The 12,772-nt window shown below is 33.3% G+C and overlaps 4 protein-coding genes across 4 annotated transcripts; 2 read left to right on the forward strand and 2 right to left on the reverse strand.

The window, feature by feature from the left end:
• Positions 1 to 652: 652 nt before the first annotated feature.
• LOC123893680 (lachrymatory-factor synthase-like) lies at positions 653 to 1,658 on the forward strand. Its single transcript, XM_045943458.1, has one exon. It carries the CDS (start codon positions 860 to 862, stop codon positions 1,361 to 1,363), a length of 504 nt encoding a protein of 167 aa, XP_045799414.1. The 5' UTR covers positions 653 to 859; the 3' UTR covers positions 1,364 to 1,658.
• Positions 1,659 to 1,758: 100 nt separating this feature from the next.
• LOC123893681 lies at positions 1,759 to 3,093 on the reverse strand. Its single transcript, XM_045943459.1, has 5 exons — positions 2,783 to 3,093; positions 2,603 to 2,677; positions 2,218 to 2,306; positions 2,078 to 2,105; positions 1,759 to 1,962 (listed from the first exon to the last, which is right to left on the reverse strand). The coding sequence occupies exons 1-5, from the start codon at positions 2,870 to 2,872 to the stop codon at positions 1,792 to 1,794; spliced, it is 453 nt and encodes a 150-aa protein (XP_045799415.1). The 5' UTR covers positions 2,873 to 3,093; the 3' UTR covers positions 1,759 to 1,791.
• A 1,873-nt stretch (positions 3,094 to 4,966) lies between these two features.
• On the forward strand, positions 4,967 to 5,671 carry LOC123893682 (lachrymatory-factor synthase-like). Its single transcript, XM_045943460.1, has one exon. It carries the CDS (start codon positions 5,029 to 5,031, stop codon positions 5,539 to 5,541), a length of 513 nt encoding a protein of 170 aa, XP_045799416.1. The 5' UTR covers positions 4,967 to 5,028; the 3' UTR covers positions 5,542 to 5,671.
• Positions 5,672 to 8,294: 2,623 nt separating this feature from the next.
• LOC123893683 (caffeoylshikimate esterase) lies at positions 8,295 to 12,501 on the reverse strand. The gene is made up of 7 exons (XM_045943461.1): positions 12,002 to 12,501; positions 11,030 to 11,068; positions 10,788 to 10,858; positions 10,606 to 10,670; positions 10,298 to 10,387; positions 10,116 to 10,208; positions 8,295 to 9,064 (listed from the first exon to the last, which is right to left on the reverse strand). The coding sequence occupies exons 1-7, from the start codon at positions 12,358 to 12,360 to the stop codon at positions 8,651 to 8,653; spliced, it is 1,131 nt and encodes a 376-aa protein (XP_045799417.1). The 5' UTR covers positions 12,361 to 12,501; the 3' UTR covers positions 8,295 to 8,650.
• Positions 12,502 to 12,772: the final 271 nt, after the last annotated feature.

A 12,772-nucleotide genomic window follows, 5' to 3' on the forward strand; every position in this document is an offset into this window, starting at 1 on the left:
TGATACACTTCTTTGTTAGGACATTCAATAGTAACATTCAAAGTTAGTGCACTACAAAATAAACTTCATAGGCCAATTTGAGAATATTTTCAAGTATTGAAATACTTATCATCTTCAAAACATTGTTCCTAGCAGCAAAAACTAAATTGAAAGTATTTAGTCTCCTAGATAAACCTTGGGTACTCATAGAATCCACTTGAGAATTGTCATGTTTTTTTTTTTTTTTTGAAGAAGCTAACTTAGCCCACCCAAATTGACAGCAGAAAGAATCGAACCTCAGACCTCAAAGAGGAGCAAACTCTCAGGTCCCAAGTCAATACCATCGGACCAATGTAAAAGAGGATCCACTAGTATCCAAAGAGTTGCATGATTGTCCCAATAATTCTTGCTACATCAAATTTAATCCAAATATCACCATCACAACACAGACCAAACCATTGCTTAAAGTTACTATACCCACCATCATTTGTTAACTGAAAAATGAAACTCACAATTTTGTAACTGTCTTGAAGGAGACAAATGAGGCCAGCAAAATCCCTTTGGAAGTGAACTCTATTTGTGAATTTGGTACATGTTCCTCCATCACATGTTGAATTGAATTCTTCTTCTTGGCATGAAATTTGGAAGAGACGACGGAGGGTCGACTGAGAAGAGGAAAAGTGATCTGGTTTTGATCAGAGCGGTTGATATTATTTTTAACACGTGTCGCACATCAATGAAATTGACTGGAAAAACTGGAGCGCTTACAGACTGGAGGGGAATCTGGACTCAAATAAAGTCTAAGTGTCCAGGTTCTCTGTCTGTCAGTATAGTATCAGACTATCAGTAACAAACCACAGCTACACAATCGGCGAGAGTGATGGGAAACGAATCTCAACCAAACTGGGAAGATAAAGTCACCATCAAGCTACCAAACATAACTTCACAACAAGTATGGCAAGTTTTACAAGATTTCTGCAACTTACACAAATGGATCCCAATAGACACATGTTATCAACTTGAAGGTATTCAAAACCAACCTGGTGTCATCCGTTACTGTGCTTCAACAATCAAATCTCCTGATTCTGAGCCAACAATCAAATGGGCAAAAGAAAAACTGTTGACAATTGATCCAATCAAACGTTGTTTGTCATATGAAATCGTTGATAACAACATGGGATTTAAGTCTTATGTTGCAACATTGAAAGTTGTTCCAATCAATGATGATGATGAAGGTGCTGGATGTGTGGTTGAGTGGGGTTTTGTTTGTGATCCGGTTGAAGGATGGACATTGCAAGATTTTAAGTCTTATATTGAGTATTGTCTTCAATTCATGGCTAAGAAGATTGAGGTTGAATCATCATCAAGCTCTGTTACTGGTTAGAGTTAATTGTGAAGCTGAAAAAGATTTGGTGATGTTAGAATAAATCAAGCTTTGTCTTTTATTTAAGAATAAAATAAAACCAGGTGTTGTATGTGTTTTTAATCTTTAGTGTTTGGTGATGTTTTTTTCTCCCATCTTTCGTTGTCACTACCTTGTGTAATCATGTCTGCTTTTGTTTTCTTCTTTTATTTTACTCTCTCCATCTCTGCTCCAAAATATGCAAGAAAGGGAAATTATAATTTACTTTACCAAATTATTTTTAATTAATAAATATGAGAATTGTCTTGTTTACAAATTTTAGCTTAATTGACCAATCATTAGTTGGGTCGGTGGTGATTGGCCTTGAACTTGGTAGGGATTCGATCCCCGCAACTGCGATCGGGAGGGAGCTGAAACCACTTGATGCCAGAACTGACCCCCGAACCAGATTAAACTGTTTTTAATTTCTTCTTTACATTTAGCTGAGCATTGAGAGGCCTCTTTGGGACAGCACTGGTTTCTAGTTTCTGCTGCATTTTTGGCTCCACATTGCCATTTCGCTGAATGTTTGACGTTAGGTATCTGCGAGGGATTGTTGAGTGGCGCACTCTTTTGAATATCTGAAAAAACATATCACATTTACAATGATCAATTTAAGGCAAGGAGAATTCAGATACAAAACCGTACAGCGAAAGCTCTCAAGACTAAACATAAGAAATTGCAAATTCAACTTACTTCCATCATCATCCATGCCATCGAAGAACTTTACATCGTCCAGATATATACACAAGGGAAAACACGAATTCAGTTCCATATATACCATCGTGCTCACAAAATAAATTGGAATTCGAGAAAAAGGAGAAGCATATGCATACCTTATCAGTGAGTTCCATTCCGGGTGGAGCCACAAAGAAAGCCCCTTCGTCCAAAGGAATTGAATGTATCCACCATTTCCTTCGAAGCACTAAAAAGTCGAAAAACATGAAACAAGTATATACTTCGAGTTGTTTGGTATCCAAGTAACACAATGATACGAGTAAAAAACAATAACGTCCGAGTCATTTGCCTATCTAAAGATTCTGATCAATGTTAACATAAAGGACACATGTGACTAACTAAGAAATAAGTTCAAATTAACTTATATATAAGTCTTATAACTAATGACTGTGAATATTGAATCAATGCGTCACTCTAATAGCGAATTACATACAGATGGATCAACACAACAGCAGTTATTTATAGACAAAAACAGAAACATACACAATAAGAATCTTTGCGAGATTGCGGACTTGCTTGGATCCATGTTTCTGGAGAGGATTGACAGCCTTCAGTTGACTGCAAAATTTAATTTCTGAGGATTAGATAACATGCTTAAAAAAAAAAGCACTGAAAAAAACAATAACAAATTGGCTCAAAACAACAATGAATGATTCTCAAAACCTCAGCAATAGCTTGAGATTCTGCCTCAAGCGAATCAGTCAAAGATTCAGCTTCATCAAAGCTGTAATTGCTAGAAGGCTTCACCTTCATAACTTCATTGTCTTCCCTACCAGCACCGTTCACATTACTCTCCTTACTAGCACCATTTTTAACAGAACCTATCTTACAAACTTCACTGTTTTCATTCTCTGAAACAGCAAATCATTTTGACGTATTGAGCTTAGGCGAATGATACCTGATATTTTATCCGATACAAAAACACATTAAGATAAACTCCAAAAAAAAAAAAATCTTTGTCATAAATTTGTGTGATTCGATTTATTTTCTTCGCTTTACAATATTTTTTGTTTTACAAAAATGTGCGCAGTTTATATTACTTGATGAGTAAATTTGACATTTTATTTAATTATACTTCTCAAAATCATCACCAAGAATTTCATCTCAATAATTATAACATATATGATAGGATGTAAATTCGGTTCGCACTCATAATATTTTTTATGGGTCTCAATAATATATCAAGTATTTTTTTTTAATCAAACAATATATTTTATAAAATCCGTATTCGTTAGAGTATTATTGACCATTTAAAAAATTTGTGTATGTTAAACAAAACCACTAGTGATATGTTATAATCCTCTTCCAATAGAAAGAATATGGAGTAGTATATCTATTGCAGATCATAGTATATGTGAGTATTTATGTGTACATGGGGGGTTTATTTGACCCTTGATCAAGATTGATAGTTGTTCATTCATTCATTCATTCATTATTTTTAGCACGTTACACACAGCTAGCGGGGGCTTAATTGTAGCAGCCTGGCTGGCACAGAAAGAACGGTTTAAAAACTTCAACCCATATAAAAAATAATCAATTACGTATTCAATATTGCAGATTTAAATATATATAATAGTATAAATATTCATTTTTTGTTCTTTCACCACTAGATTAATCTGGTTTGGAGGTCAATTTTGACATTAAGTGGTTCCAACTTTCTCCCAATCGTAATTGCGCGGTTGCGGAAGATCGAACCGTGATCCTCCTTACCAAGTTCAGCGACAATCACAACTGAACCAACTAATAATTGGTAATATTCATCATATAATCGTATTCTGTATACTTTAATTTTACACTATTATTTATAGATATTTTACCATTGTATATTATTATTACTATATTATTATTACAAATAATTGAGTGTTGTGAATTTGTTTATAGATTCATCTTTTATTTTTGGCATGTTGAATTTGTGTTTATATTCTCAATGTACCGTATCAATTTAAATGAATATATTATTTGTTTTCTATGTTAAAAAAAAAACTTCAATTCCATATTGCAAACGTCATCTACAACACAACCTTTGACAAGAGATAAAGAAAGCTGTATTCTTTTATAATAAATCGCATAAGTTGTCAACTACCTAAACCCCTATAATTAATTAACATTATTATTAGGAGTATTTTTAATATAGATCTCTATAAAATAGTTTAAAAATGAACATTTGACATTTTTAAGTATAATAATAAAAATAAGGTGAGACATACATTTTATTTTTTTGAATATTAAAATAATTTTTGTCCAGTATCAAAGTCATTAATTTTTTTATGTATATAATTGTTTTTATATACAGATATGAAAAATTGGAGGCCCTAGCTAAATATTTGATTCCCGGTGGCTCAACTTGCACACTTACATGCTAACTCTTACTTCATATACAAATCTATTTATATAACTTGTCCTCGTTTTTGTTGGATAATTGCCTCAAATCTTAGGTGGTCTATAAAAAAATCTAATATAATAATAATAAATAGAAAATAATACTACCTTAGTAGTAATTTTTTGTCAAGTAATCTAATAAATATAAATTTCACCTATAAGATGAATAATTTGGATGTCGGAGTTTGAACCTGACCCTTTGGTGTAGCTGAAAATAAATAAATAGTAGCGGCCATATTAGATAATCTCAGTGCTCTTAATATTATATTGAAACTTTCTTTTCTTGACCAAGTATTATATTGAAACTGGTCTAGATGTATTATATTGTTTTATTATTGAAACTTGTCGAAAGAACGTGGTTGCGTTCTTAGAATACTGCATTAGTTGACTACTATATACATATATGGGATATCTCTATATATAGATATCAAATCCCACACAAATTTCATAAGAAAAAAAGTTCATCATCTTGTATATTAAAAAAAAAAAAAACTTCATCAATCAAAGCTATAGATCAAATATCAAGAATAATGGGTGAGGAAAATAAACCAATAAAATGGGAAGGTAAAGCCACCATTGAGGTAAGAGGAACCTCGGAGGAAATAGTATGGAAAGTGTTAGAGGATTTTTGCAACCTACACAAATGGCTCCCAATTGATACATGTTATAAAGTTGAAGGAATTGAAACTCAACCTGGTCTCATTCGTTATTGTGCTTCAACAAAAAAAGGGGTTGATGAGAAACCAATTGTTAAGTTTTTTAAAGAAAAGCTTTTAACAATTGATTCAATCCAACGTTGTTTATCTTATGAAATTGTCGATAACAATATGGGATTTAAGAATTATGAAGCTATAATGAAAGTGTTGCCACTACAAATTAATGGTGATGATGATGGTAAACGTGTAGGGTGTATTCTTGAATGGGAGTGTGTTTGTGATCCGGTGGAAGGGTGGAGTTTGGAAAATTTGCATGCTTATATTGGGAACTTTCTTAAGTGCATGGCTAACAATATTGAGCTCGTTTACTCTCCACTCTTCAAATAGTTATATTAAAGTTACTAGAATTATTGATGTTTACTTGTGATACTATATATCTTTATAATATTTGTGATTCAATTTTTGTTTTGTATAATGTATCTTGTTTACTTTTATTTGTGTGTTGTACTATTTATATCAAATACTCCCTCCGTCCCAAAATATAAGCAAAAAGTGGCCAACCAAAGTGGATGTATTTGGTTAAAAATTTAGTCCAAATACATTCATTTTGATTGATCACTTTTTGCTTATATTTTGGGACGGAGTAGTATTAATTTGTACTTGACATTCAATATATGGATTCGGTCCAAATATCGACTCTATTATCTAGTAAATTTTTAATAAAATATTATTTGTATTCTTCATGTTTTAATTGTTGGAGACATGTAGTATATTTTTTTTTTTTGTCAAATAGCCTAAGTAGCTAGAAAATTCATCTTAACGGTGAATACGTATAGTATTTGGGATTTGAACCCCGGTTACTGCATATATAGTACAATATTCTTATACTCTGAGTTAAGCTCACGCTTTTCCAAAAAAAAAAACCGAGTTAAGCTCACGAGAACGAGTATCATTTTCTTCTATATAGCACATTGAAAATTAGCCACATGTAACTCAAATATTACTCCACATTTAAATTTAATTTTGTTGCTAATTTTTATTTTATGTTGAATAAATTATCCACGGTTCTTAAAATGACAACCTAAAAGAAATTTTTATTCTTTTTTATATTTTTGGTCAAGAGAAATTTGTATTCTTTAAAATGATGTAAATGTTGTTGGATATCTTAGTTTTATATAATTATTGATTATTAATTTTTTGGACATGATTTAATTGATTAATGCTGTAACTACCATTAATATTGTTTAAAATTATACTCCAATACTTGACCAAAAATAAGTGCTTCAATATTATGTTTTCGAACCATAGTTTAACGGGAATTGAAACTATAACCAGTTTAATAAGATAATTAGATTTATTATGTCATCGAACGTAAATCGGTTAAATCATATTGAATCGAGAAAACTCGAGCTCTTCAACAAGGTCAGTGGCGGATCCAGAATTTTTTGCCGGTGGGGGCTAAATAATATTTCATATATTTTGATTAAAAAAAATATATTAAGAATTTTTACAAAATACACAAATATAGTGACCAAAAAACTAAAAATACATAAAAATTTATATAAATCATAATTAGTCTCTACGGGATTTAAATACCAACTCTATACATGTAACTATCAATCATTCAAGGGAAGTAAAAACATGAGAAAGAGACAAGAAAAAGCTGGGAGAGAAGAAATTTGATGCTTAGATAAATTAAGTGAGAAGAAGAGTATGGTTAAGAGAAAAAAGTGTGTGGAAATTGAGAAGTTAGAGTAGTGAAAAGTTAAAAAAGTAAGAAGATAAATCAATGGTGAGTGAATAATAGATCTAGTCATGACTTATTATGGGGGCATAAATGTAATATTAAAACTAGTATTAATGAAAAAGCCCCCAATGAGTTCTACCTGCATCCGCCACTGCTTTGCGCGCAACTATAAAGATAAATTTCTCGAGCTTTGTAGGACTCAAATGAATGATAAACTCTCCTTCAGGGTTTTAATATTGCTACATGTTCAAATCAGGGATCGAACGCAGAACCATGGTTAAGTTAGAAGATATTAGCGTCATATCATCGATGTGCCTTGCTATCGGGTATTAGAACACCAATTTGAACGGATCCATCAGAAGAAAAAGACATTTGAACTGGTCATCAGATTCATTACTATAAGCGGCAATCAGTATGCGTAGAATCAGATAATAGTCCCACATGTAAAGATTTGTAAACAAATAAAAAATTGGTATTTAGTGTATCTTGTATTTTACGGTACAAATTGTCTCTATCATTGACTTTGTCTGTCTCCAGTGATTGGCCAACAAAGTTGAACTGGTAGTATTCTCTTCATCTAGTCAAAGTCAGTGGAGTGCCTTAAATTAGAGGTATGGGGGCATGTTCTTTCTATCTCATTAATTCTTCGCTTTCTGTAATGTAATTTCTTTATTTTTGTGTTTGTGTTTACACCAAAGTAATTGTCTGCTAGACTGAAATAAAATGGTTTGGCCATCTGCATCACAATTAGACGTTGAAATCAACTGATGCAGAGTCGACTGACAGTTAAATCGGATGTCAGATGATGGTCGAATATGGTTACCATGTCTAAATTTCGAGACTTCTATTGAGCCTTGTTATTGTGTGTGAATAAAAAGGAAACTGCAGGCTATTTGTAGATTAGTCTGAATATTAGAAAGTGGTTATTTGGAGGGAGAGGCCAAGCTCTCGAATTCTTGGAAGGGAGAGAACCAAGACTCGAATTTCTTGGGAATTCATCGTAATATTACTATTAATTTGTATTTTGGTACCAGGTTCTATCGGAATGCAACATCAAAGATGAAATCGTTATAACTGTTCAACAAAACACAAGAAATGTTCTATTTTTTATAAGTTATAACCACCACAAAGAATGCATTCTTCGCTTTCGTTAAAGGGATGTTCGTAAACAATAGCATTTTTCTTATAACGTTTGTGATCACATAAGTCTGTACTCTAACACTAATTCATCAACTCTAGATCACAGTAGAGTTTCACATTCATCCATACTAGAGCAAAATTATACAGCCTATCTGCCCCTTGAATTAAATTCTCAACAGCTACTCTCTAAATTAAATCTTTATGCAATTATATATTCAACTCAATGTAACCACAAGTTTAAAAGCCAGTGTGGTTCTAAAAAATGAAGCATACTATACAATTGATATTTTGTGGGAATTTTGGTTCAGGATTCAGCAGGGGCAACAACAAAACCACTGAAATTTAAGAGAATCGAATGTACAAATTTATCAATGGACAACAATTCCCACACACAATAATATATAATACTAATTTATTTATTAAGGAAAATATGTCCAAACACCTAAATAAAATAAATTAAGGAATAACCTAGCTGCTTCCGCCACGCCACCCACTCTTCGGGGCGACTTCAATTTCTACACACCGGCCAACTTTGGTAGTTGGCAGTTTGGCACCCCCCACCCCTTTTTTTGTGTTGATTTTTCTATCAACCTTCCATTATTGACATTTTCAAAATGCACTAAATAATCTCTTTTCCATCCAATTGATAATGTCTTGAGCTATCTCTTCGCGTTCAGGTTCAAACAGAAGGTCGTGCAAGAAGCCATCATAAAGCTTTATGTCTTTGAACTCAGAAGCTGCCTTATTGTATAAATCTTGTGATGCCAATGGATCAGTTACTTTGTCAGCAGTTCCATGCAGGACAAAGAATGGTACTGTCACAGACTTGAAGTTTCGCATTAAGTATGACGAAATTCGCAATATTTCGTGGCCAGTTCGGACTCTAATAGGTCCAGTGTAGACTAGAGGATCGGAGTACTTTGCTAATAAGGCAGCTGGATCCCTTGAAACTGGAATTCCCCTTTTGTTTGCTCCTTTGAATTGGAATCTTGGAGCTACCAGAGAAAATATTGGAGCAACAGCCTGCATAAACACATCACACAGATCCTTTTAAGTTTTAACACTCGAATAAACAGAAAGCACGAAAAACATTCAAAGGATGATCCATTATAATAATCATCATGCACTGCAGCAACATAGTCTTAAGATTCGCTATTTCATATACTGTCTCCATGAGGAGTACTTTCCCCCCTTCAAAGAAAAGCAAAATCAATGCTTAAATGTAAAGGGGAGAGATATTGACCCAAATATGAGAAGGGATATGGTTGAACTTGCACACTTCATGAGTAAACAAGAACATATAAATAAGCCAAGGAAATAAAAGCCATTTTTAGCATAATTTCTGGCAGCAGATCAGAAATAAGAGCACAAGATGCAAAGGAAGTGGTGCTGCTGAGAAATAGTTAACCACTCATTTTTTACAAATTTCATTAGTACAATTGAAAGGTAAGTTGAAACATGGTTATCAAATCAATATTCAATGTGAATCAGCACACCTGTTTTCTGAATTGTGAATCGAATCCTATTATGAATCGTAAGATACATTACCATTAAAAATATGACAAATTTAAAGTAAAAAATAAACAACATAGCAATCCTACAAACTCATAAATCAAATAAACAAAAAGAGTGGCTGGCTATACAAAGTTGGCAAAAGAAGTGGCTGGCTTCAGTAAGTTCAGATAGTGATTTATTAGAATGGGATTCAAAATGAGATTCATGTTCAATATAGATACACTCTAAAAGATTAGTATCAATTGAATTCAGTTTTGTATCGAATCGAGATACGACTCACAGGTATATCAATACTACATAAAATAACAGCTGGGATTGTGCTCATTCTGCTTCCAATTAATAAACAACAAATGAGTCAGGAGTTACATTTAGCTAGAGTTCATATCATACTAAAGTTTTACTGGCATTTGCGCAGTCAGAGCTTGATATTAATAGTTGAAAAAGGGGCAGGGACGTTTTTTTCGTGATAAATTTTATATTATAACATATTTTTAAAGCAAGCATAAGAAATAAGTGCAAACATCATGCATCATGCATAAACTACAAATGCAAAACTTACACCAACTATTGGGTGAGATGGCTTCACACGCAAAGCTGGCGAGGTTAATATGATTCCTTCCACCATCACTTCAATATGAGGATGTGATGCCGCCTACATAAAAAAATATAGAAATTTTAATTCAAATTTCAACAAAAAAATTAATTTAATAACAGAAGGTGTGCAGAAAAATTCATTCTTACTTTCAAAACTACAGCACCTCCAGTGGAGTGACCAAAGAGAAAGCAAGGTATCCCAGGATTCTCTGATTTAATCTTTTCCAAGAAAGCTCCCTGTGAATATTATCACTATCAGTACAACGAATGGATTCTCAACCTTTCACAGGGAATGATTTTGGTGACTTTATATTACTTAGCAGATACGTTGAAGATTAAAATGCAAGTCACTAAACGTGTTTCTCTAACACTATCCCAATGTTTAAAATGATAGAACCTCTATATTATGCCTTAAGATCTTTTCATTCTAAATAGAAAACTAGAAATATACTTACTGTGTCTGCAACCACATGATCAAGAGAAGGAACATAACCATGTAATCCATCACTACCTCCATGACCTGCAGCAAACAAATAACTCCAGATCAGTCAAAAAAGATAAGGATGGTAGTAAAACACCAAACCAAAAAACTGAAGTGCAGGTATTGCAGATACATACACCACAAAAATTAAATTACCTATCCAGTCCATTGCATAGACGCCAAAGTTGCACAACGTTAACTGCCTAGCAAAATCTGCATATCTTCCGCTGAAAAATGAGCACCGAATCAGAATTGGGGTGCAATGCATGTATCTTACAGCTTATTTTAGAAACAAACAACCATAGGAAAGATTTCAATGTATTGGGGACAAAGATCCCCAACAAAAGCTGTAACAAACATTGAGTTCAGAAAAAAATAAATTTAGAAAGCAAGCTTACCCGTGTTCATTAAGCCCATGAATGATGATCAGAATGCCCCTGAAAGAACATAAGAGGAAATAACTTTAGCCAAATATTAAAGAGAGCTGCACAAGTGCATGGAATAGAACTAAAGAAAAGCCTGGCAATAAGCATGAGCTTGTTATCCATTCCTCATGCAGCCAAATCAATCATCTCAGAAAAAATATATTTTGACAAATTAAAAGAGATATTAATCAGTGATCAATTAACATGCACCCAATTTTTATTGCAAACATAAACTTTAGTCCATGTTGTCAAGATGCTAGGGACTAAAATGACGGATTTTCACATACTTTAGAGATTAAATTGATGAATTTTATATACTTAACAAACTACTCCTTATTTTTATATACTTTAGAAACTAAATTGGAGAGAGAGTGATGCTTTAAGTAAATTGTAGCTGGGATCCTCTCCAATTGTCAAAAGAAATGAAAGTGTCCATTACTATAGTTTTAGTGTTTAAATGTCTAATTAACATCTCCAATTCTAGAAATGAGTGCATTTATATCCATCATTTATTCCAAAAGATACTTCCATTTCCTTTCCTTTTAGGAAATAGAGAGAGCAATCCCAACTCATTTCTTTTGAGAAATAGAGAGGATCTGAACTCACTAAATTGACGTTTTAAAATCGCAGGGTATCCATTTCCAATTTCGCTAAAATAAAAACACATAAAACAACCAAATGTAAAGGCAACTAGTATAATCTTGTCATCTCTCTAACAAAAAACTCTCTCATTCAGCTTGTCATACACAGTTTCTCATTTTCTTTTCTTCTTCCAATTCTCGCGATTTCAATCACTTAAATTCATTTCATTTATGTGTCAAATACTCAAATTACTAAAAGTCAATTTCCCAGTTTGTTAACAACAGAATTAACAAGATTATTCCATCAAATTTAGAAAAAACAAAACACAAACATTTATATAAAAAAAAAAACAGAAAAGCTTACTTAAGATCACCGAAAACCGGGAACCAAGATCGACAAAACAAAGCATTATTTCTAACACCATAGAAAATCGAAGTATTCCACCGGCAACAACCGTCATCATGACCCATTCCAACATCTTGCGCTAACAATCTTCTCCTAAACGTATCCTCTTCTTCCTTAATCAACCACCGTCTCTTCAAATTCTTCCTCGGAGACAAAGGTGCCACCGCACGATTCCGACGAGGGAGAACGAACAATAGAAACGAAAGAAAAAAAGTGTACACGAATAAGAGAGAGGCTCTAAACGCTTTCAAAAGAGGAATTATACGGTTGCTGGCTCCCGACGTTAGTGGCTCCATCTCTGATTCGATGGAAGACATCGCTAACGGCGGCGGCGGCGGCGGTGGTGGTGGTGGCGGAGGAAGGTGGCGGCGGAAGAAACGGAAAATTGAATTGGAACAGAGAGACGCGAACAACAGAGACAGCACAAATAACAACTCTGTAAGTTTTTTCGTTTTCACACAGTTGTATTTTTATTTATAGTTTTTGTTAAATGAATCTTCTTCGTTTATTTTTAGCGCCTTTTTGATCTGACGGTTGGTGATTTCTTGTGGAAAATATTGTAGTAAAAGGAAAAGCTTTGGTCGTATCGAACGGTTATAATCTGTAATACAACAAATAGTCGTTGCGTTGAAATTAGTTGCGAATGGACACGTGGCGGTCTTTGATTTTTAGATACTGCGGAGGAAAAAACGCGTTGAGAAAATCAAACCCCCTTTTATTTATTTATTT

This window comes from Trifolium pratense, linkage group LG7 (assembly GCF_020283565.1).
Source record: "Trifolium pratense cultivar HEN17-A07 linkage group LG7, ARS_RC_1.1, whole genome shotgun sequence".
Taxonomy (NCBI): domain Eukaryota; kingdom Viridiplantae; phylum Streptophyta; class Magnoliopsida; order Fabales; family Fabaceae; genus Trifolium; species Trifolium pratense.

What these genes read in the sequence shown, in the direction of transcription:
- LOC123893681 (XM_045943459.1), bottom strand. Translation starts at nt 2,872, where the DNA reads ATGAAGGTGAAGCCTTCTAGCAATTACAGCTTTGATGAAGCTGAATCT. An exon ending in GAATGGAACTCACTGATAAG is followed by an intron (nt 2,106 to 2,217) that starts GTATGCATATGC and finishes GACGATGTAAAG; the next exon opens with TTCTTCGATGGCATGGATGA. An exon ending in TGGCATGGATGATGATGGAA is followed by an intron (nt 1,963 to 2,077) that starts GTAAGTTGAATT and finishes ATGTTTTTTCAG; the next exon opens with ATATTCAAAAGAGTGCGCCA.
- LOC123893682 (XM_045943460.1), top strand. Translation starts at nt 5,029, where the DNA reads ATGGGTGAGGAAAATAAACCAATAAAATGGGAAGGTAAAGCCACCATT.
- LOC123893680 (XM_045943458.1), top strand. Translation starts at nt 860, where the DNA reads ATGGGAAACGAATCTCAACCAAACTGGGAAGATAAAGTCACCATCAAG.
- LOC123893683 (XM_045943461.1), bottom strand. Translation starts at nt 12,360, where the DNA reads ATGTCTTCCATCGAATCAGAGATGGAGCCACTAACGTCGGGAGCCAGC. An exon ending in GAGGTGCTGTAGTTTTGAAA is followed by an intron (nt 10,209 to 10,297) that starts GTAAGAATGAAT and finishes TTTTTTATGTAG; the next exon opens with GCGGCATCACATCCTCATAT. An exon ending in CATCTCACCCAATAGTTGGT is followed by an intron (nt 9,065 to 10,115) that starts GTAAGTTTTGCA and finishes GTGTTTATGCAG; the next exon opens with GCTGTTGCTCCAATATTTTC.